Below are 24,972 nucleotides of genomic sequence, written 5' to 3'. Positions count from 1 at the left end.
AGTTCTTAGAAATTAAGGTCAGTAGTGATAGCCTTGGAGCTTTAGAAATTAAATGAGACAATGCCTTGGATAATGGAAAGACTTGTTTTTTTAACTTAATATACTTACCTGGCAGAGAAGACTAGTAAGTAGCTCTCAGAGTTATACCTAAGTGACATTAACATGATCTTTACAAGAGATCAGTATATGCACAGACTTGGTGTTGCTACTATTTCCATAATTTGTCTAGCATCTGACCTCCTATTTAAAAATGCATGTATTTTGCAAGTTCTAGCTGAAACTGTAGAATGTTGCTGGGACCATGTTGGCTAAAACCAAGCCAAATAACTTTGCCTAAGAATGAGAAACTTCGATAATTTTGATAATGTTGTAGGTGGAAATAATTATAGCAATGTTGCCATCTTGGTGTATTTTCTATCAGTTCTCCCTGATGAAGTTACCCCAGAAATGTGTTTATTTTGGGGAGTACCAAGTGCTATACTTCAGCTATCTCTTTTGATGCTTAATACACTGTAATAAAACTGTTATCTTTCCTATTTGACGTGTGACAAAACTGAGGCACAGAGTATTTAAGTGACTTGCTTAATGTCACACAGCAGTTGAGGTGCAGAGGTAGGATTCAAGCTCCAAAAGCTATACTTAGGCTGAGCCTGAGCATCTCCACTCTCTGCCCCTGGATTCAGAATCTCTACCTTTGTAGCTTGCCATATATCGAGCAATGTGCATCTTATGCATTAGAGAAACTGACAACTTAAATAGTATAATCACTATCTCAAATGAGGGTGATGTTCCTGCTTCTATTATTATTATTATTTTTTTTTCTGCTCAGGCTGGGAAATAAATGTCACAGTCTTTTATCTACTATACATTCATCTGTTTATTCATGCATTGATGAACGTTCAAATGAACATATATTTCACTCCATCTCTGTGCCAGGCACTCTTGTTTGTGATCAAGGCCCAGACTTCCTGAGTCAGATACTTTTGTTGCTGTTTTAAAACACTGATAACATTTTCATTAGGTTCATGATCTCTATCTTCCTCATAAAATTCTGATTTTATCGGTATATTAACTAAGGCTCAGGAAGGTCAAGAGACTTGCCTTCTGCCAGATGGATGGGAAATAACAGAGATTTGAATTCAGATCTTCTGATTTGCTATCTTGATGCTTTTCTCACTGTTTTTCTCACTAAAAAGGAAAACGTTTCAGTAATCCAAGAGCCACCTGAAATAGTAATCTGGAAAGAGCAACAAATGGGTACATTACTTATAATTCGTGCTCTTACAGTGTATTTCTATTTGAATTTTTATAATTGATTAATTACGTTTTAGATTTTGTTACAGACTCTTATTATCCGTAAGTAAATTAAAGCATTTTTTTGAATTTTGCAGCTCTTATCCCTCCAACTTGGAAACTGGTTTCAGTCCATAGCTCTGAAAGACACATATGTTTCTCTTAAGCACTTAGCTTTGGGAAAAGGATTGAAGTAAGGATTTATTCATTTTTAAAAAGCAAATAGCTTTCACTTTTCTCTATTTCACCCTTAATGCAAGTATTTATTGATACTTTAACCTTTCTTGTTGGTGGTGAGACTCTTAGAATATTTAGATGTGTGAAAAATTAATTTGCTTTACTGAATAAGGAGCACTGTAAGAGCGATGGAAAGATCACAGCTACCTGACCAACAGAGGCAGCAAGAATATAACTTTGGTCCTGTTGTTCCCTTTCTATAAACAAGTCAGTAATCTCAGGACAGAACCACTCAGACATGCCTCCATAGTGGCAGAGAATTGCTTGGTGTCAGTGACCTAGATGTGAAATGATTTATCGGAATTTTTATCTCCAAAAAAAAAAAAGAATATTTTTCACGTGGGTCTTAGAATCATAGTCATTTTATTGAATTTTTTCATTGTCTTAAAAAGTACTGGCTTTATTAAAGTAAAATAAATTACCAAGCCAAAAAATAGAAAAATTTTTTCCTAAGAAAAAATAGCCAACCAGACATTTAATCAGACTCTAAATGCGTATATAATGTTTCTTGCAGCCTCTGGCTAATGATTTATAAGCTTCTCTTGGATAGAAAATCTCTTTACTAACTTCTGAATAAATCGTATCACTTTAAGGCTGCCATAAGATGATTTCAAGAGATAATCGTGGGTTTATATTTAAACCAAAACTTTAGAGGCCAAATGAACTTTCTTACTTATTTTTTTTTGACAGCCAGGAATATATTAAAAAGCAGATCAGTTATTCTCTGGTTACTCTAGAAATTCTTAGAAATTATAAGTGATAAGACATTTGAGATACAATGCTTTCCTTTTATGAATCTCATTAAAAATAAAATAGTAAGACTTATGAAGTGCTAGGGAACATTCATTTTACAAGTGGTTTACATATATGAACTAGATTCTCACAAAAAGCCGAGTAGGTAGGCACTATTCTTACTAGGAAACAGGTATTTAGAAGTGAAGTGGCTTGCCCAAGGTTTCACGGCTAGTAATGACCATCTGGACCATGGGTACAGGCAATCAGCTTCAGGGTCGCAACTTCAGCCCGAAAGCCAGTCTGTCTCTCCTAGCAAAAGCTAATTCAACCATACCGACAATGTATTCCTGAAAAATGGGGGAAACTGAATTTTTAGATAATTGAATTCTCGGATCATTGATGGAGACACAGTAGTGATAGAAGTTATAGCGTGGTTCTTTTCCAGATGCAATCAATGCTGAGATGACTTTTTGTTTCTTCTTCAGGGCAATTATACAGCTTCTACAATTGGTGTTAAAATTCCTTTGATTCATCAAGAATTTATGAGTACCAACTCTGTGCCATGTACTTGCCTAACTAAGCACTGGAAGCAGTACAATGAATACAACTTAGTCTTTGAACTTGAGAATTCCTCTTTGTTAAAAAGCCAATTAAAAAAAAAAAGAAACCAAACTTTAAAAATTCTATTATGCTATTCTTGTGGCTTAGTAAATAAGGACGTTAAAAAAATCATCTCTTTCTTTGATGACTGAGCATCAAGGATTTGGAGCTGCCATGTGAAAAGATGACTCATTCTACAGTAGATGGGTTTATGTAAGGAGATAGATTTAATTTGTTCAAACTCTAGAATTTACCTTGAAAATCATACTTTCCTGACATCTATGAGATAAGCTTGTTTTTCTGACATTTTTTGTTTTTTACATAAAAGAGGGCAATTCAGACTTTCTACTTATTTGCATTATTGCTGAGAGCTGTGTTTTTATTCATTGAAGTTTTACTGTAATTGGCATGACAGCTTTGACATTGGACTCTCAAAGTCATTTGTTTTCTCCCATTAGTTTTTTGTTTTTCTTTATACTACGTAATCACATTCCTATAGAAAAAAGTGTAGAAAACGGGAGAGGCTTAGTACAGAAAGAAAACAACACCACTTGGGGGTTTATGTTTAAAAGAGTAAATATATCCTCTATTGCACATTTTTCAGAGAGGAAACTTCTCCATTCCAGCTGATGTGTGGAGTGTTGAAAAACCTGCATCTACATATTATGGATACGTTAGTTCTATAAGGAGACAAAAGTAGATACGCTACTATTAAGAGCTGGCAAGTGAAAGTCCAAATTGTATTTTGAGCCTTAGTCTCTCTACCTTTCTGCTTGCTGACCCCTAGAATTCAACTGAAGCTTTCTTGCTAGGGCACCAAATGCGAGAAAGACTCCCCTAACTTGATCTGGAAGGCTAATGGCTGGATCTGACACAGCATATGCTGTAACATATTCTTGGTTACTGAGTACACACAGAGGCTTGAGACAGCTGGCCATGGCCACGCTTCTGGCTTGGAGTCACGCCCTGAACTTGCACAGCTGAAATGAGTCCATGCTTTTCTGGCTGCCTGATCCACTACCCACGTGGCAACAGAGCCAAAGTGGTAAACCAGTTTCACCAAGGCTCGGATGTACCCAAAATGTTTACCTTGTACACTAATCCATATACTCTTTTATTTGAAAGTGGCTGCTCCTTTGTGATAATGACGTACTGTCTCTTTTGAGAAAACACCCATTAATACATGTTGGTATATATTCCAAAAAAAAAAAAAAAAAAAAACCATTTTGGAATAGAGTCCAAAGTAGGAGAGCCAGATTACTTAGGAGAGCTAAATCAGCATTTAGGACTTTCCTAAGGGAATGCTCTTCCCAAGACCTCATGATGTTCTTAGCTGAATTCTTGACATGCAAGTTCATGTTGGTTACTTCATACACAAGCTAAAGGTGAGGTAGAAAATTCTAGGTTCAATGTGTGGTGAAGTCATTGACTAACCCATAAGGCCATAGGAAGACAGTCAATGGCTCAGGATCAGGGTTAAATGAAAAGAAATTGATTCCTAAATAGGCAACAACATGCTGGAATCCATTTTTTATTTGTGTGTTTAGTAAGCAGGTAAACAAAGCAAATACCACATAAAAATCATGAAAGTCTAATTTTAAAATTACAATTGTTTGAAAATCAAGGCATCTTTTTTTCATATTTGGAGAATTCTGACATCTCCAGCTTCAGTTTAGAGATTGGATGTGTTGAGTGAATAGTTTGAACTGTCTATTGTTTCTTTAAGTGACGCCATTAAAAGGATGGGTCGGCCACTATAAAATATGGGCAAAGCAACTGTTGAAATAAGATGCAGCCAATATTTACCTGAATGATAAATTCATGTCAAGAATTCCAATTTACTATACATCTATGGACTTATGACACCCACCCTTAATCACACTTTTTCTGAGAGAGCCCATTATAATCTGTACAGAGCCACCAAGGAAGCAAAAGCAAGGATAAAATAAAAAGAGGTTGCTAGGATGAAGGTTGCAGATTCTAAACAAAGATGAGTGACACATGTTGGCTAGGATAAATCTACAAATAGCCTGGGGCCAGACATCAGACATTATTTGAAATGACAAACTTCACATTAACTAAAAGAAAAAAAAAGATCATAGATGGAGACAGACAGTGGTGCTAAAAGTTATAAAACTGCATGATTCATTTCCAGAAGAAATCAATGTTGAGATGACTTTTTTCCTCCTTCAGAACCAATAATGAGCCTCCTATAATTAGGTAAACTTTCTCTGTCCTATCAAAACAAACCGTCAAGCCGCAGAGAGGCCACTGACACATCTACCCTTCAACCAAAGCTATAGTATTTTAATTTAAGTACAATGCAAAGATGCATGAGTCAATCTACCGTAAATTTTCAGCAAATAGTGTGTGTCATTGGAAATAACTTCTGCTTTTCTGAAGACCGTAGATTTATTCTGTAGGAGTTTTAGAAACAAGCAACAATAATTTTAGCAAAAGCAATTCCCTGCGTTCACTAAACCATAACTGTCTGAAACTAGTTATTTCTAGAATTACACAGAACCAAAATAGCAAACATGTAAACAGAGAGCTATGGGTTAGAATTCATCAAATGAGGGGGGAAAAAAGTTTTGAATTTTAAGGTATAAAATATCACAGCTGTTAACTATTTATAGTTGCCCAATTTTAATGCACAATTCAAGCACTAATTAAAAACATTCTCCATAAATAGAAAACCAATTTGCTGTGTGTGCAGAGTGAATAATACAATCAACTTTCCCCAGCTATCAATTTTCTCTTCATACAGTCAGTCAAAAAGTAATTGACCTTTTGGACTTCTCATTAAAACTCAGCAATGGAGTCTGGAAAAAATGAGGCTAGGTCTATGCATGCCATCAAATGAGGTTATAGCATATCTAATCTCATCGTTTCAGTTTTGTCTGTCGTCATCATGAGTTGCTGGGCTGTGGTCTGAACCAATTGGGGGTAAAAGCAGAGTTGAGCCGATTGGCCATGGCATATTTTATCCATTCCACACGTACAGGCAGAGCCTTAGTTTGCCACTGAGCTAATAAAATAAAAACATGAGACATGTAAGTGACATCTGTCCCAGTCAGGACCCTGGGATGGAGAGATGGGCTCTCACTGTTTCAACCTTATGTTGTTAGGTTGTGTTAAGTTGTATTAAAGTCTAAGGCAAATTCCAGGAGGAGAAGTTCTTTTTGGTTCCCATTTATCCCGCTTTTGGAAATTTCTGAGGACATTTCACTGAGAGCTTGGGACAAATTGGTGATGGTGGAGGTGAGGGTGTGGGTAAGGGTAATACATTTTCCTGGGAAAGGATAAAATCATGGAAGTTAATTAACAAATCCATGGGAGTCTAAAACTGGAGCTGGAAAGAAACAGAGATAGTCTCATTCAATCCTTTTATCTTATAGAACATAAGATCCAGAGATTTAGAGCAACCAGCCTCAAGTCACACTTTGCTGAGACATGAATTTGGGTTTCAACTCCCAGCTGAGTTTTTACAGTCACAGCATAGCCTGACTACTCTTTCATGTACTTTCATGTTGTTTGTTAAAAACAAACAAAAAGAAAAGCAGAACGAAAATTCTCATTGAAGACATCTTGCAAAGCCACACATACGTGCTTGGGTCTTTGTGGCAACGGTTAGCTCTACTATGGCCATGGTGTGTGACCTTGCTCATTTTCAAGTACACAGCATCTCCCACCCACACCGCCCTTTTAATCCCAAGCTCTTGTAATAGGTTGTGTGGATTTCCTTATGGGAGGCCAAGTTTTAGAATGGACCTTCAGATTCTTTGCAAGTAAAATGTGGCTCTTTACCTTCAACGAGAAACTTGTGCTTTCATTAAGGGGACCGTATAAATTATCTTCCAAATCACACAATTGTGAGAGCAGATGGGGTAGTACTGATTATTACAACAGGACAACAGGTGCACACTGAACTGCTCTTGGCAAACTAGGATATGGGATCTCCCTAGCTTTAGTGTTTCCAACATCCACAATAGTAAAAATTCCCCTGTACAGGTATTTGTTCTATTGTGCATTTTTTAAGGTTTGTTTTTGTTTTCTTACTTTGAAAGGCAGCATTATATAGTGGAAAGGTAGAAAAAAATACAAAGAAGAACATCTGGGGGTCTGAGTCCTACTTCTGTGAGACAAAAAAATCATTGTCCTTTCTTGGATTTAGTATTTGCATCTATTAAAAGATAGAGTTGGGCTAAGTCACTATTAAGTTTTCTTCTAGCCCTAATGGTCTAGGATTTCTTTGCCCCCAGATTTCCATTTAATATGTGTGTGTGTGTGTGTATACACACATATATACATGTCTATATACATATATAAAAATAGAGGTCAGTTATGAAAAGAATATGAAGTTTCAATAAACACTGAATAAGAAAACAACCAGAATTTGAGTCTGGAATACACTGTTGGTAATGTTATCTTTGAAAAAAAAGCAAAATTGTTTACCTATATTGAAAGTCACACCCAGACACATAATGTCACAGCAACTTGGTAGTTCAGTACAGACAGGAAATGTTTTTTCATGTGTGTTTTTGGCAAAACTCTACAGCTTAGGGTACTGGTGGGTTTTTTTGTTATAACAGAGTCTTTTATGTGGCAAAGTCACATTAGACGCTGTCTGGTTGCTCCTGGTTACGAAGACTTTTCCTATTTGACTCACCTTCAATTTTTAGGCAAATTCTCTGGCTTCCTGCTATTGTTTCTGGTGTCTGCAAGTCCTTGCAATCTTTTATGTGTCTTTTGAGAGGAAAGTCTGGGTGATAAAAGTGTTACATGCCCCGTGTAACTTCAGAGGTGTTAATGATTAAAAGCATAAAAGTGGTTGGATAAGAAGCAGAAACAGAATTTATCAGAAATTCTAGATACTTATCTAGTTTAATAAATCCCCCATTTAAATTATAAGTGATAAGGCTTATCTACTTTCTGCATATACTACAGGCACAATTTGGGACAGTGTTTTGTCTTTCCATAATGCTTGTCTGAATTCTAACATTTCAAAACTTCCTTAAGTCATCTTGCTGAGCCAGGGAGACAAATACAAATATGGGTGGTTTCTCTCTTCTGCTATGACTCTTGGTTGTAAATTTTAGGTGCAAGATTGTGTCTTCATTTGATTACTACAATACGTTCCTACCCAAGCTGCAGTATAAGGAATAGTTAAAAAAAAAAAAACAAAAAAAACAGCTTATTGAGCTATGAGCTTAACAATGTGCTAAGCATTTTCTACATACAACCTCAACCAATCCTCAAAATGATCCCTTACATAAAATGAGGTTCAAAAAGATCATGTACTCAACCAAGTTTGCACAGCTGATAAGTGGCAGAGCCAGGATTCAAACCCAAGTATATCTGAAATCCAAACCCTGTGTCCTGAACAACTATAGTCTTATCTCAGGGTATATCATGGGGTGACAACTTCCTTCTCTACATTTGCACAAAGTCTTATGTTTTTAACACTCTTACTAGCACATCCATTTAGCTTATTGGTCCTCATAATGTTCTACTAGGGCAGCAGAAAGGGTGGATGTCAGGTTCATTTTATAGATGCGGATGCTCAGAGAGGATGGTCCAGCATCACAAAGCTAGTCATCTGTAGTGCCAGCAAATGGACCTGTGTCTTTGGGCTGCTGCCCTAGTGAAAAGTCCATAAAACCAGAGTTATTTCTTGAAAGACTTTTTAAAAAGTAAGATAAAACCTTAAAGAAACAAAAATTCAAAAGCATAATTAACCAATCATAAATAAGGAACAACTGCCATATTAATCATAAACGCTAGAGGCAACATTTAACAAAACTTGGTTTTTCCTTCTTGCCTATTTCACATCTCAACCAATGTCTGGCCAGTCTGAATTTGTGGCAACACCGACAAATGATGGTAGGTGATATAACCCAGACCTCTATGGCTCCCTCTGTCTTGTCATGCACCACCTTACATTGACAGTCTGTTTTTCCTACCAAATTCTGATGTTAAGTACAGAAACCATTTCTTATAGGTCTTCCCGTAGAGTGATGGCTCACTAAAAGTTTCTTGAATAAAAGCAGACGGTGTTGTTGTTAAGACATGTAATAATAACATTTACTGAGTCTTGTTTAATACATACCAACCACTCTTGTAAGGACTTTCGCTGTATTAAAATATTTAATCCTAAAAGCTATCTTATTTTACCTCAATCTCACAGGTACAGAAAATGAGGTACAATCAATTCAAACAGTTTTCCAGAGTCATAATACAGTAAGAGGCAAGGTAAAAATTTGAACCCACTTAGTACAGTTTAGGAAAATTAAGATTTCAAACTCATTAGCACTCAGCAATTCTGTTAGGTGGTCTTCGTTTAGTCTTGGATCCATTTCATAAAAATATTGAAACTGCATTCCTATAGTGTTTTTCTACTGAATTGATGTATGGAGGAAATGCCATTAAAAAAAAAAAAAACCTTCAGATTCTCCTGCAAGAATTAAATGGTACTCCATCATTTGGAGATCAGACTGGAAAAAAGAAATGGTGCTCCAGCAGGTTCTCTCCTGAGGATCTGACAACAAGAGCCAGCATTAGGTGGTGGTAGATAATAAAATGGGTTTTGGAGGAAGGCAAATAGGTTTGAAACCCAGCTCCAACCGCGTTTGGGGCTAAGTTCCCCAGAAGTCCACTCTTAGACAAGGATTTGTGTACCCCTTTGTCATGGTGCCAAACTAAAGGTGAAGTTTCACCCGGGTTATGCCCAGGCATAACCCCATACGTTCAGATGTTAGTTCTATTCTATGTGAGTTATTCTCCATTTGCTCCTCCTATTTTTTCCTGGGGGACTGTCCTTTATAGACCAGATCACAGTCTCACTTGCCTTATGGCTTCCAGGTTTGAATTTGCCAAATTAGAGAGTGGCACCAGTTGGAGATCAGGAGGTGGGGAGAGAGAAAGGTGGAGGTGTTCCCTCCACACTCCCCCTGCAGGGGCATAGTTTGACAGTGGCTCTTTCTTCTATTAATGGCCACAACTCCTGTTGAATGACCCTCTTGCATACAGTTAAAACTCTTACTCTTGTGGATCCCAAAACCCATCTCCCCCTTCTGGTCCTCCGCCTCTGTTGATAGTTCTTGGTGCTTCTCCATCTATTACTGGTTCCTTTAATCCTGCCCACACCTCTCTGTAAGTGGTCCTTTCATCAAATTTTCTTTGCTCAAAGACTTGAATATATATCTTGCCACTAAGGACTTGACTAGTAAATCTCATATCTGTATGGGTATTCTCGTTACGGATTTAAACAAAGCAGAAAGTCACAGAATACCTGTTTTACTACATGTTTCCCATTGACCTTCCTCTTTCTCCCTACATGCCACTGGACTAGGAGGGATGGGCTTTTGCTCTTCTCTTTGTGATAACTACATCCCTTACATCATATCCTGAATTTCATTTCAAATGGTTTAGAATAAAGCACAATTTTCAACCTTCCACCTTGATGTGCCAATGAGATATTAAAGAATTTAAATATTAAAGATATTAAAGAGAACAACTTTTTCTCTTTAAAGGATGTCTGCTTTTAGAGAAAGATAAATACCGTATGCTAACACATATATATGGGATGTAAGAAAAAAAAAATGTCATGAAGAACCTAGGGGTAAGACAGGAATAAAGACACAGACCTCCTAGAGAATGGACTTGAGGATATGGGGAGGGGGAAGGGTAAGCTGGGACAAAGCGAGAGAGAGGCATGGACATATATACACTACCAAACGTAAGGTAGATAGCTAGTGGGAAGCAGTCGCATAGCACAGGGAGATCAGCTCGGTGCTTTGTGACCCCCTAGAGGGGTGGGATAGGGAGGGTGGGAGGGAGACTCAAGAGGGAGGAGATATGGGGATATATGTATATGTATAGCTGATTCACTTGTTATAAAGCAGAAACTAACACACCACTGTAGAGCAATTATACTCCAATAAAGATGTTTAAAAAAAAAAAAAGAATGTCTGCTTTTAAGATTATAGCCATGCTAGGCGCCCCCAAAAGGAAAACAAAATAATAGCTCATTTACGAGTCAAGCCCAACTAATGATGTCATTGTTGTGGTTGGCATCTGCTTTCTTCTTTCTGGTGTTTTATGTCTCATGACTTGGAGTTGTTATAGCCAAACACAATTCACAGGAAGAAAGGAGTAGAATACATCCATTTAATAATTTAATATTATCTCTACTGCTTGGGCCAGAGATAGATAATTCCTTTGAGGTCCACTCACCTCACCTCTCATTTTAAAGATACGAAGTTGAATAAAATAGTACCATTCTTACGATAGGCAGAATGTCGGCCCCCAAAGATGCCCATGCTCTCATCTTTTAGAATCTATGACTACTTTAGGTTACATGGCAAAGGGGAATGAAGGGGGCAGATGGAATTTAGGTTACTAATCAGCTGAACTTAAAATAAAGGCCTCATCTTGGATTATCTGGATAGTTCAAATGTAATCGCAAGGGTCATTAAAAGTAGAAGAGAGAGGAAGAAGAGAGAGGTAAAGAAATGGCAGCATGAGAGGACTTGGTCCAATGTTGCTGGATTTGAAGATGGAGGAAAGGGCCCCAAGCCAAAGCTTCTAGGAGCTGGAAAAGGCAAGAAAACAAAATCTCCCTCAGAGCGTCCAACGTTAAATAACTCCACCAACACCTCGATTTTAGTGTGGTGAGACCCATTTGGGGGCTTCTGACCTCCAGAACTGTGAGATAATAAATTTACATCATCTTAAACTATTAAATTGATGGCAATTTGCTATAGCAGCAGAAGGAAACTAATATCATTCTAAACCAAATACCCTTACGGCTTTAGCTTAGAGTTTTAATTGGTAATTATTTACTTAGCATCTTCTATGGAACACGCACTATGCCAGACACTGGATATATAACAAGAAATAAGACAGCCGTAGGTTCTCTCCTCTTAGGTCTTATAGACTGGAGAAAGAGTCAGAAAGTTAAATCACATGTATATGTATAACTGAATCACTTTGCTGTACACCTGAAACCAGCACAACATTGTAAATCAACTGTACTCCAGTATAAAATAAAAATTAAATTAAAAAAAGAAATCTAAATCAGCTTTAACATTGACATAGGGGAAGTGCTATCCAGAGAAGGGCAGTGTGCTATGGATGACCTAGCAGGGGGTGTGACCCTAGGAGGGGTCAGGAAAGCCTTCTGTAGAAGCGACTGTTTCAAGTTGAAAACTGAAGGGTGAGCAGAGGCAACTGACCCCGGGGATGTAAGTGGAATTGGGCGTTGAGGTGGGGCACAATAGATTAAACAGAAGTAAGAGCGTGTTCCAGAATAAAAAAGAAGGCCTTGGTGAAGCCAAGAGAAGATTCTGCCTGGCATAAAGGCTTAAGAGACAGCATGGGAGAGGGGGCTGCTGACGTCAGCAGGGGCAAAGGGACAATGCTATACGTGCCACAGACTGTGAATCCCGAGCCTTCAGAAACAGAATTTGGGTGATATAATTTAATGCTATTAGTAAGACGGCTGCTCTTGTGTATATTTAATTTTATGTATATTGTAATTTTCTATATAAGTTTAATGTATATTATAATTTTATATGTATCGTAATTTTATGTATAATACTTAGATGGTCGTGCAAAATTGCAAAGAACTCAAAGAAAGCTAATGTGGCTGGAGATAAGGAAGAGAGGGAGAGCAGCATTTGAGGGGCAGGGTCTGGTAAGGTTGGGAAACAATTCAGGCGTGTTTATTAAGTCGTGTGGACAGGTTAGCTCAAGAATAAGATATCCATGATTGATCTAAAGATTCACAAAGGTGGATCACAAATTCACGAATGAATGAGAATGAGGGTATAACATTACCATTTCAACACCAACATCCATTCATTGAAATACGTTCTTAAAACGAGTCTAAATACCAGGTTGCAGAGAAAAAGGGGGAGTGAATGTACATAAACCCCTGTGGTATTTTGTTCAGTTGTTCATTTAGTTAAAGTAGTACTAAGATTAAGTCTTCACATCTCCTGGAAAGGGAAGTTTAATGGAAGAATGTTGATTCCCATTATGCCATGCCCGTTTTCTAAAATTACAAGAAATTTCTTAAATCCTCTATTTAAGTCCACTGCCCCATCCTTTGACTTTAACCAGAGCACAATTTTTGATATCCTTAAGGGGAAAGAAGGTGATAGAAGAAGGAAAGCTGGTATTTTATCATGTCAGTGAATTTACTGTGTACGTAATCCTATTACATTCTCTCAGCAACTTTAGAGAAACTGAATAATACTCAAGGTTATCAAGCTAGAAACGGCAAAACTGAGATGTGAGCCCCGCTTGGTCTCATATTAAAACCCAAGTTTATTCTACATTACCGTGTTCGTTTTCAGGCTCTCTATTCAGCAGCAGAAGAGAGTGAGAATCAGCTTTCTTGCTGCATCTCCAAAGTCTAGGGATATGTCCAGAAGAGCCTAGAAAAGGGAAGAAGAATGTTGAACTCCTGAATAAATTCAACTTCTATTTATTGAGCTTCTGTTAAGTGCCAAGATTCATGTTGTGGATTTCATGATGAAAAAGACAGGGCCCAAACCTTCAGACAGCTAGACAACAAAATTTTGTTATTTAATACAGTCACTTGAGAGAAAAAAATACAGTTCAATGTGATCATTGCTTTTATGGAATGAGTGTCAATCAGAGAAGGCTTCCAAGATAATAATCTAGGTGTACACGGGCAAAAGAAGAGAAGTTTCGACCAAGGAAGTTCATACTGTGTATAGATGCTTGAGATGATCAATTTAGGATTCAGAAAACTTTGGGGACTGAGGATCTAATGTAGAGTGTGGTAATTATAGTAACCATGGGAGGTGATGAATTAAGTGTTAATTAATTTGTGGTAATGTATCAAATTGTCACATTGTACACTTTAAATACATACAATTTTATTTGTCAGTTTAATCTCAATAAACCTGAAGGGAAAAAAAAACCATTTTGGAGAGAGCAGGAATGGAAACATCCCATCACCTCGAATGCCATTCATATGTCTGTAATTATTCCCATCAACTATGCTTTGTATATGAGTAAAATCCCATACACCTGGGAAGAACCAAGTTAAGTATGATTTCACCTCTAGGGCTGGTGTCTCATGAAAGCACTAGAGCCCAGCCATCCTTCAGAAGATAATTTCCAACAACCAGCAGTGAATAATTCATTAATAATGAAGAACTTGGCTTAAATAACATTATAAAATGTCAAATTCAGAAACAAGAAATTTTTTCTGGCATTTATTTATCCAACAACTAGTTATTAAGTGCTTCATCTGTGTCAGGCACTGTTCTGGGTTCTGCTAAAAGTGTGATGAATAAGTTAGATATGGTCCCTCCCCTTAGACAACTCACAAAATAAAATAATTAGATAATGGAAAAGATATACTTTACCAGAAAAAAATACAGACTTTTCTCCTAGATAGGTATAAAGGTTGTATGGGTCCTTATCTGGTTTGGAATGGGTGATTCTGGAAATCAATAATGATAGAAATCATCTTTGTGTTGGGGTGATGTGAATTTTTTTTCCCCTTCAGATCTACTCTTCACCCTTTTCAACTGCCCTATTTGCTGTGTGAAGTTGACCCATATGGACCCCATTGAAGGGGAATATATTTTGGCTTCTGCTTGGCTAAGTCAACGGCAAGCCCCCGTGACACTGCAGGGATGGGAACTCTCATGATACCTTGACCTTCAATGTAAGGCTACTGCTCCTCTCAAGGTGAACTTCTCCACGTGACTCCCCTTGAGGTCCAATATCTTCTCTCTCCATTATGGCTCAGAGGTGGTAACAACTCAGCTGCTATTCACCACCTGCAGATTATTGCATGATTCCATGGGTTTCCCCTCTATCCACATGCATCACTGTAAATAGTCTCTTTGTAAATGACTCATCCTTAAATTATTTCAATTTGAGTGTGTCTTCTGTTCCCCTTTGGGACCCTGACTAACACCTTTGCTGTACCCAAGTTTCTATCCTTTATTTACTTATTCTGCTTACATCGATTGACACCACACCTTCAACCTGGTGTAGAGGACAACACTCAGATAGCGACAATAGAATACCTGCCTAAAATAAGCACTCGCACATACTCTTAGTAGGAACTTAATTTATATATATGTCAAAATTTTAAATGCACTTATCCTCTGACCCAGAAATACCATGTAAGGAATTTATCCTGTTCATTACAGTGTTATTTGTAGTAACAAGATACAGAAATCACTGGTTGTATACATTATGGTATATCCAAACAACAGGATGATGTGCAGATGCTAAAAAGAATACAATAGATCTGTATGCAATAATATTGAAAAGTCTCCAAGATATGTTAAGTGAGAAATCAAAGTACTCAATAGTATTTTATATACCTATTTGGGTAAAATATACAATATAGTGGGTCTGCTATATGACTGGGTCTACACATAAAATTTGTTTTTGTTTTCATATTTTTTGGACATATTAAAAAAAAGAGATTTTGAAAGGGATATGACGAGAGACTAGGGAAGGGAGATTGTTACTTCACATTCTTTTAGCTTTCTGTGTCTGTTTTACTTTTTTTAAAAAAAAAAACATGTGCTTAAATTAATTTTTTTAAATAACATAAAAATAGAAATAGAGATGTAATTTCAAGCCCCTGTTTTGCTTAGCTTAATAGAGGAGTTCTGAAATAATAGTCAGAGGAAATAACTCCCTAAAACAAATTTACAAGAAACAATATCAGTACATTAAACAATATCACTTGTGAAACCTGAAAGGGGGGCATTTTACTCCACTTATATCACATGAAAATCTACTGAAACTGACTTCAAAGGCTGAACCACATGTCCTTGACAGCCACCAGGGGCCTGTTAACATAACCTCTGCCTGTTTCCTCTTATTATTTTTGCAGTGCAATTATAACTGAAAGTTCCCAAACCTTGTAATTGTCAACTAACTTTTGGAAAATGCAAATGGTTGACCAAGGATTTAATGGGAAGGCCCCTCCCACCCTCTCTGAACTTCGTGGTGGTCTTTGGGTACAAAATGACCTAGCTGCAGCAATTCTCAAAGATGAACCAAAGAAGAAAATAGTTGTCTTTTCAGAAAGGGTTTCTCTGTGGACATCAAAGATCACAGAGGAGAAATCTGTATAATATTATTTCCTTTTCCCGGAATTTACTGGCATCTATCCAAGGTTTTTCACTGAAAATTAACATCCTCCTGTATACAGATAGGTTTGATATCTGAGCTCAACTGGCTCAGCCCATTTTTGTGCAAACGATATTAATATTCTGTCCATGCCTCAGGCACTCTTTTTAATCCAGCACAGTTTCATATCTCTTCTTCCTATTTCTGCTTTTCACAAATAAACACAACCAACCATAGGTAGCGGATATTCCCGAAAGTACCAAATAATAGCTAATGCACATACAAAGCATTCTGAGCTTAAATTTCCTTTTAGAAGAATTCAGATCATAAGCATTGTAATTTCTGATAGAAACTTCCATGCACACAAGCGTATTGCATTAAATATTTTCCATTCTTCTTGCTTATTGACACAGCATCTATTGTGATTGTTACTCATATGCTATAAAGAGGCTAAAGAGGCAAAAAGGTGGAAGAAAACATTTCGTAGGTGGTCTTGCTCAATGAACAGGGAATACTATGTTATTTGTATTACTTCTGCTAACTCAAAGTATTAGTCTTTGCTATTTTTGAATGATGTGATTAGTTCTCATCTATTGAACTACAGGTAGGCACTGGACTAAGCATATTACATGTATTATTGCATTTCAACTGCATGATAAACTTTGAAATAAAGATTCGATTCCTACTTTACAGATGAGAAATGGAAGTTCAGGAATAGTATCTGGGCTCCACACAGCTAATAAATGGCAGAGCCGGTGTTTGTCTTCAACGTATATGTCTTTTCTTCTAAAGCCCAAGAGTGGGACTAACATCACAGAGCTTTAAATGACCAAAGTGGCCACTATTTTATCTCTAAAGAGAGTGAATTACCCCAAAGCCCCAATAACTTCCTTGCAGCCAAAATGAACCAGCAGGTAATATCCCAATGTAAAAAACCAAAGTTAGACATTTCTGAGATTTTTACCCCCTGATATTTTTCTGTCCCCATCTGCAGCCTGAAAAGACCCTTCTGTGGGTTTTCCTGGAAATATTCAGACTCTCCAAATCTCGACTTAGAAGGGCTTCTAGTCTACCATATTTGGGCAGCAGAACTACAAGGTGAAAGAGAGATGACAAAATTCAAGAGAACACATCACAAAAAGTCCCTTTCTGAATTGTTTTAAAACACAGACAATGGCCAAGAAGACCTTTGTTTATTAAAGAACAAGCTTTTCCTTTTCCAGAGAAACTGCTCTTATTACTTTCTCTATTAAGAAAAGGGCAATACTTAGGCTGAGTACAAAACCATAGCCATGGGCTTCCCTGGTGGCGCAGTGGTTGAGAGTCCGCCTGCCGATGCAGGGGACGCGGGTTCGTGCCCCGGTCCGGGAAGATCTCACATGCCGCGGAGCGGCTAGGCCCGTGAGCCATGGCCGCTGAGCCTGCGCGTCCGGAGCCTGTGCTCCGCGGCAGGACGGGCCACAACAATGAGAGGCCCGCGTACTGCAAAAAAAAACAAAAACAAACAAACCGAAAACTTCATAGCCATGAGGATCTTGGAGAAGAGCTTTAAAAAATGCATGAACTAAACCAACAGCCACACTGACTGGACAATGGCATGCCTTCCTTTTGGTGATGTGCCTGTCCTCTCAGTAGATTGTGTGGCTCAGTCACCATATCCCTTTGAGCTCAGAGTCACTATCAGAGTGAATACTCCGCTACACAGTCAAAACCACAGAATGCAAAGGTTGAAGGGGCTACAGAGCCTTCAAAAATTTCAACGTTTCCAATTCCTCCGTACCCTAGCAACCCATCCCTCAACGCATATTCTACAGACGAAGGGTGACATGATGGTTACCTTGCCACTAGATAGCTAAACGAGGACTCTAAACCGAATTTCTGAATTTCCAACCCTCTGCTCATTCCACAACATGGGAGGACTTCACTTCGAACCCTGGTTAACTTCTTAACAGTGGGCGACCAAAGTCTCCAGGTCTCAAATTTCCCCATCTGTAAAACGGGAAGATTCATGGTCCTTGCAGGTTAATGCTGTGCTTGATACACAGTAAGTGCCAAGTTAATATGTTATCACCATCATCATCATCATCATTATTAATACAGTGTTTTCCAAATCAAAGTCTTATTCCCTAAGATGTCATATATATGGGCTTTAAAAATTACATTTAGGGCTTCCTTGGTGGCGCAGTGGTTGAGAATCTGCCTGCCTATGCAGGGGACACAGGTTCGAGCCCTGGTCTGGGAAGATCCCACGTGCCGCAGAGCAACTGGGCCCGTGAGCCACAATTACTGAGCCTGGGCATCTGGAGCCTGTGCTCCGCAACAAGAGAGGCCGCGATAGTGAGAGGTCCGCGCACCGCGATGAAGAGTGGCCCCCGCTTGCCACAACTAGAGAAAGCCCTTGCACAGAAACGAAGACCCAACACAGCCATAAATAAATAGATAAATAAATTTAAAAATTACATTTACCCTCTATGAATGCTCAATTGTCACTGTAAGTTGAATTAAGGTCAAGTGTAGCATAATATATACATAATATGTAATTCTTACTCCTATTTATCCTTCTTCTGGATTAACTTCTAACATGATCAACAGAAAGAACTCTGAATAACCAGGATAAGTGTTTTCAGTAAGACACAGGGGAATGGGGAGGCCCTCTGTATGGTCTGGCCCTTCATGTAATTTACCCCATCTCCTTCAACTACATGTTCCATGACAGTCATCAGCGTCACTATTCACCAACTGATATGCTTATGTGAGAAATACAGTGACCTTTTTCAACTACTTTTCTACTTTTTCATCCAACGCTTCAAGCTAATCAGTGACTTCAAGCTAATCCTCTAAGTTTTATCACTGTAATCTGTGTGTAATCTACCCCTTCTCTCCATTTTCATCATAATGACATAATTGTTGACTCTCATCATTTATGACTTTAATTATGCAAGAATCTCCGATTACTTCCCCCTCCCCATTTTCCACACTGCCGCCAGAGGTAACATCTAAAGCAAAAAAATAAGATTGTTTTTCTGTTTTGTCAATCAAAATCATTCAGGGGCCCCAACTGTCCACAGAATAAGGCCTAAATTCCTCGACAAGACATACAAGACAAAAAGCCCTCTTCAGCCTCAATTCCCAACAATTTCCACATCAAATTGTATGTCCAGAACATGTTGAAATACTTGTAGTTTCCCAAACACACCAAGATGTCTGGCCTTAATTCTTTCTTCTGATTAAAATGCTCTTCTCATTACACTATCTTGTTTGATGATTAACTTTTATGTATCCTTCAAAACTCAGCTCAGGTTATACCTCCCTGAAAGCAGCCTCCTCTGTATCTAACAGCACCCTGTTCTCACTTTCCAGGTCTCATTACTGTGAGTTTTGTATGCCTCTATTACTGTACTGTTTTGGAATTTTTTACTTGTCTCTTTCCTCCACTAATTGGAACTTTCCTGGCTAGAGGGTAAGTGTTTTCTTCTTATTGGTACCCTCATGTCTATCCTAATACCTGGCAGGGAGTGAGTACTCAAATGATTTGTTTTAATGAATGAGAACCATCTAGACTCGTGACTGATAATCAGTTATTGCCACGTGATATTTCATTTGGTCCACATATTTCAGAGATGGAATGTTGGAGGAAGCTCCATGTACCCTTGGTTGTGGAGTGGATTCTCACAACCATGAAACAGGGTGTGCACAACCACAACTCCAGAAACCTTTAATCTGGTCTGGAATATGATGTAACACTGGCACCACCCTACGTCTTTCCTTCCAAAGAATACATTGGACCTTTAAATATGGTTTCCATCTGGGGTGATTAGAACTCAACATGATGTGATGCTCTCTCACAACTTCCATCCCTCCATCCCAGAGTCATCAGTGGAATTTTGAAATCTTCATAGAAAATACAGGATGAATAATTATAAATACTTTTTCACACAATAACTCCAAATTGTAGGTGAGGGGTAGGGTAGTCGTTATCTTTGATATGAAATATGGTTAGTTCCACAGGCATGCATTCACATGTTCAGAGCTTTATGGTAATTTGTTGATGGAAAGCACTACAGTTTCTTAAAAATTTTCAGAACAACAATATGATAATAAGTACTGTTTATGTGCCAAGACTCACTCTAAGCTCATTACACGTACTGACTTATTCGATTCTCCCAACAACCACAATGAGGTAACTACCATTATTCCCTCTCTCTTAGCGATAGAAATTGAGGCTCAGAGATTTGTCTTTATTCATCTTTTAATTGCTTGTACCTAGTATGGTTAACATTCAGATAATTTTTGAATGAATGAATGAATAAATAAATACCACACTACCATTAGTTAGCCATTGTGATTTTTATTCCTGTCAGCGGAAGGAAAATAATGTTTCTTTACCTGAGATGACACGACCACATATGAATTAACGTTTGAAGTATCTTTCACTTTCTCAAAAAGAAGATTATGAAGCATTCTCATTTTAAAATAGAGATAACAGCTCCTTAAGTTTCTGTGTCATACACTTGACATTTCACTTTTTCCAAAAGTCTGTCCTTTACACTACTGTGCAATTTCAGTATGATATATGATATGTATCAAACCTTTCCTTAACCATGTATCCAGCAATTAGTCATTTAATGTGCCAGACACTCTCCTAGATGTCAAGGAAACCAAGACGGATACGATAAAGCTCCTCTTAGGAGCTCATAACTAAATGGAGGAGACATGCAGGCAACCACGATAATACTCGTATCTGTTAATACTGAGTACATGCTTAGTGAATTTTGTACACATTTTCTCATTTAATCTTGACAGGGAACTTCCAAGGTAAGCTGAGAAAATCAAGGGTGTAATTGGTCCAAGGTCACTTAACTAATAAAGGCTGAGTTAGGATTTAAACCTAGGACTGTCCAATCTCAGGGCTCACCGTAAGACATTATGAGACAACACGTTAAGGACTTTAATCCAGGCTGAATAGAGAAGGCAGGGTAACATAGAGGAGAGAGAGTAATTCTTCCACCGGCAGAGAAAGGAAAGTCTGTGTGTATTTCTACACTCACATATATGAGTTGAAGAAAGCTTCATAGAAGAGAAGATATTTTAGCTGTGGAGAGAAGTTAAACTCACAAAACAATCGGTTAAGGTCCCAGAGCTATGCAAGAGATTGATGACTTCAAAGTAATTAGCACAATATTGTAAATCAACTATACTTCAATTAAAAAAAAGAGTAAATTAGCTGTTGCTGGAAAATTAGCTACATATAAGGGAGTGGCAATAGATAATGTGGTTGTCCATATGCTAAGAAACTTGTACTCTGCCTTACTGGAAATGGGATTTTAAGCAGGAAAATGATGGTTGGGTTTGAATTTGTATAAAAGATCGTTAGCTATCTATAAAGGATTATTTGGGAAGAAGAAAGATTGGAGGCAAACACATTAGTCTCGACAACAGCAACTAAGGATCTGACCCAGAGAAGTAGCAAGGTTGGGGCTGGAGAAGAGGTCACGAGTAACAAAGATATTTAAAACAAAGAATCAATAGAATGCATGGATTGAATGTGGGCATGCTTACGGTTTGGCAATCTATTGAATTTAGCCCTGTAGCACAAGGTTATTTCTGCAGCTGTCTTGAGTGGCTATGGAATTAAGATAATAACTGATTTTACCAGGCACTTACTATGTGTCAGATATCATTTTAAGCCATCACAACAAACCCATGTGGTAGGTACTATCATTATTCCCATTCCATGGCTATAGAAAGTGAGGCACAGAGAATTTAAATAATTTCCCCAAGGATATAGAGCTATGGTAATGCAGACTGTGAAGCTCTGCCCAGACTCCCTTTAGGATCAGGACATATGCCTCTAATGGCTGGCCATGTTGCTACCTGACTGTCCTCAGCTCCTAGCCCCAGTAAGGGAAGACAGCCACATTGCCCAAAGTCATGATACCCTTCCTAGTGGCAGCCTGCAACCAATGATTGATAGATACAGGGTTACAAAGGCCCTCCCCAGCTTCACTTAACTCTGAAAGCCCATTCCAGCTTCACACAAGTTTGGCTTTGATGAGAATCCACATAGCTCTACTTCTTTTTTTGCCCAATCCTGCTTCCCTCCTTAATCCCCACAGTGTTGATCTCAAGAGCACTCCTTAATTAACATCCTACACACCTATCTTCATCTCAGAGTCTGCTCTCTGAGGAATCCCTTCTGAACAGCCACCAAATGAAAGGGCTAGCATTTGAACTCAGATAGATTGGTTATAATAGCCATGGTTTTAAACACTTTTCTATATAGCTCTGCAAAGTCAAAGACCCTAGGGCAATGCCCAGGACTGCAAAAATGATTCTCAACTCATCATGACTTCTACTTTTTGTATTAGTTCATAATGCAGAACAGCCATTCAATAAAATTATACTTGAAAAGAAGATAATTGAGAAGATGTTGAACCAGGTACTGTCAAAATCAAGGGAGGAGAAGGTTTCAAGAAACAGGAACTAGTCAACTACGCCAAGTACTGAAGGAAGATTAAATGGGATAAGGACTAATAAACGTCCAATGGCTCTGGCAATGGGATGGTTTGAGCAATCCAAGTGAGTTCTGTTGACATGACATAATGTAAGCATAAATTATACTGCTGTGTTACAGACAGAATGGGATGATGAGAGAATGAGATGATGAGAGAATGTAAAGATGAGGAGTGATCGTAAACTGTGATGTCAAGGAACTTGGCTTTCAAAGGAGCCAGGATAGAGTCTTGGTGCTTTCTAACATTGCTCATGTGTTAAGGTTGAGTTGGGTCTATGTCTGCTGCATAAGCACAAGAAGCCTGGAGTAATACGGTTTGTCATAAATTTTAAGCAAACATCTGAGCTTCTGTGAACACTCATTTGCACCACATCTTCTCCTTTCTCAAGAACTGGAGGTTCCCAGAAGTGAATCCTCAAACCCCACACTGTGATGTGGTCAAGCCGAGTGCTTAGTCACTTTGTGCTTGGTGTCCGTACTGTCGATTTTTTGGAAGCCCAAGTTTCCCCTAACATCTTGCCCCGCCATTACACTATGAAGTACACCAGGAACTGTTTCAGGTAAGAAGTTCCTGACCCAAGGCCACAGGGGTGGGTGGCCCAGGGGAATCAACCACAGAAAGTATTTCCCACAAACCCACAGAGCACAGAACCCATGTTTGAAATGCTGGTGTTTGTGCTTGTTTATTCTCAGCAGAGTGCAGTACCGAGCATTATGTAAGAGAGGCAAGAGCAGCTAAAACTTTAAAAAATAATCTCTGTGGTAAATTTGAAAACAAATGTTGGACTGGAATATTTCAGATTTTCCACTCAGTGGATTGAATTGCTAGATATTTCAGTATCACTTTCTTTCCATTTAGCTTTGGAAAGCACAGATAAAATGCGTGACCTCACAGTCAATTTCCACATTCTGGAAGGAATAGACACTGTAGATTTGAGCTGGAGACCGAGCTCTGAAGTATGGTGCTATGCAGATGCAAATACGTGCTACCTCAATTGTATGAATATCTTATAGAAAGTGGGGTCTTTTTGTTAGTTATAATAATCCATGTAAACTCCCAGCTCACTGTAACTCACTGTAACTGGGTTGAGAGATGACATGTCAATGGTCTTGCCCAGACCTCTTGTAGCTTAAAAAAGACTAGTGTGAGAACTTGATAAATTATAAAACCTCCCTCAGGTTCCCTTTTGAACCATTTTAACAAGTATAACTTTTATTCTATAAAACTTGGAAGCAAGAAATTTCACATTATTCTCTTTCAGTAAATCAGATGGCCTGTTCTGACCCTCCATGTTTCTGAAAAAAGTAAGAAAATGTAACCAAGTTTCAATATGACACTTCCTCCTCAGTGTAATACAAGAACAGTTGAGGTTTCATGCCATCTAGGATATTCAATGAAGGTCACTCTGCCCACTACCCTTAAAAGGCACCTCATTATAGATGTGTCTGTGTGCACATTTGTGTATGCGTGTGTGTATGTGTGTTTGTGTGTCCACGTGTGTTTTGTGTGTTGGGGGGAGGAGGCAATTCTACCTGAAGGGCTGAGCCTTAAGAGTCAGCGCCCAGCATCCCAAGACCATCCATGTGGCCATTCCCATTTGAGGTCACACACATAATCGAGGCCCTACAAGGGGTCCCACTATTAAAGACCACAAGTAAAATGTCATCTCCCCCAATCTCTGGGAAAGCCCTAAAAATATTAAAAAAGGTTTTTTTCCTGGGCTTCCCTGGTGGCACAGTGGTTGAGAGTCCGCCTGCCGATGCAGGGGACGCGGGTTCATGCCCCTGTCCAGGAACATCCCATGTGCCGCGGAGCGGCTAGGTCCGTGAGCCATGGCCGCTGAGCCTGCGCGTATGTTTTTTCCTAATTTGTTCCACTTCCACCTTTCCCAATTCTTGAAGCCTTTCTTCATAAAAAGTGAGACCAAAGGTCCCAAAGAACATTCTAGGAATAGGTAAGAAATAAATGCTAGGTAACCATCAACTTTGTCTTTTGTCAAAAGCTACTTGTCCCCTACCCAACCAGAGGCATGGAAACACAAAGTTTAAAACACTTTCTTGAAATGGAAGCCTGAAAAAGTCACAGTTTTTTCTCACAACAAAACAAATGTAAAATCTAAACTGTGCTGTATACTCTTCACCTCCCAGCCCTTATCACATTAGCATGTTTCTGACAAACAAGACCTCCCAGAAGGAATATGTGTCCGTGTGCTCTGGACAAAAGCAGCTGGAGTACAGGACTGTCACAGCCTCTCTTAAAACAAAAACAGCAACAAAAAATCCTGCTTCTGCCTCTTACAAAGCTGTTTCTCTGATTTCAAAGGAGGGTTTGTAATTGCAGCTTTCATAGATTGTCTTTACATCCAATAAATTGATTGAAAGATAAATACAGAATGGGGTGCTTCTTTTGCTGAAAGATGTAATGATTGAGATATACATTCTAACAGAAACAA

At 38.5% G+C, this 24,972-nt stretch overlaps 1 protein-coding gene across 2 annotated transcripts in view; it reads right to left on the bottom strand.

Moving 5' to 3' along the window:
- Positions 1 to 24,972, bottom strand: part of COLEC10 (collectin subfamily member 10) — a 167,900-nt gene that overhangs the window by 47,919 nt on the left and 95,009 nt on the right. For both annotated transcript variants that reach the window (XM_033419915.2, XM_033419916.2), the window contains one exon: positions 13,212 to 13,307. In XM_033419915.2, coding sequence (XP_033275806.1) covers positions 13,212 to 13,307 — 96 coding nt within the window. The remainder of the gene's footprint in view (positions 1 to 13,211; positions 13,308 to 24,972) is intronic.

This window comes from Orcinus orca, chromosome 17 (genome assembly GCF_937001465.1).
Source record: "Orcinus orca chromosome 17, mOrcOrc1.1, whole genome shotgun sequence".
Lineage (NCBI taxonomy): Eukaryota > Metazoa > Chordata > Mammalia > Artiodactyla > Delphinidae > Orcinus > Orcinus orca.
The sequence above is the reverse complement of the archived record's forward strand: the minus strand, read 5'-3'. Positions and strand labels throughout refer to the sequence as shown.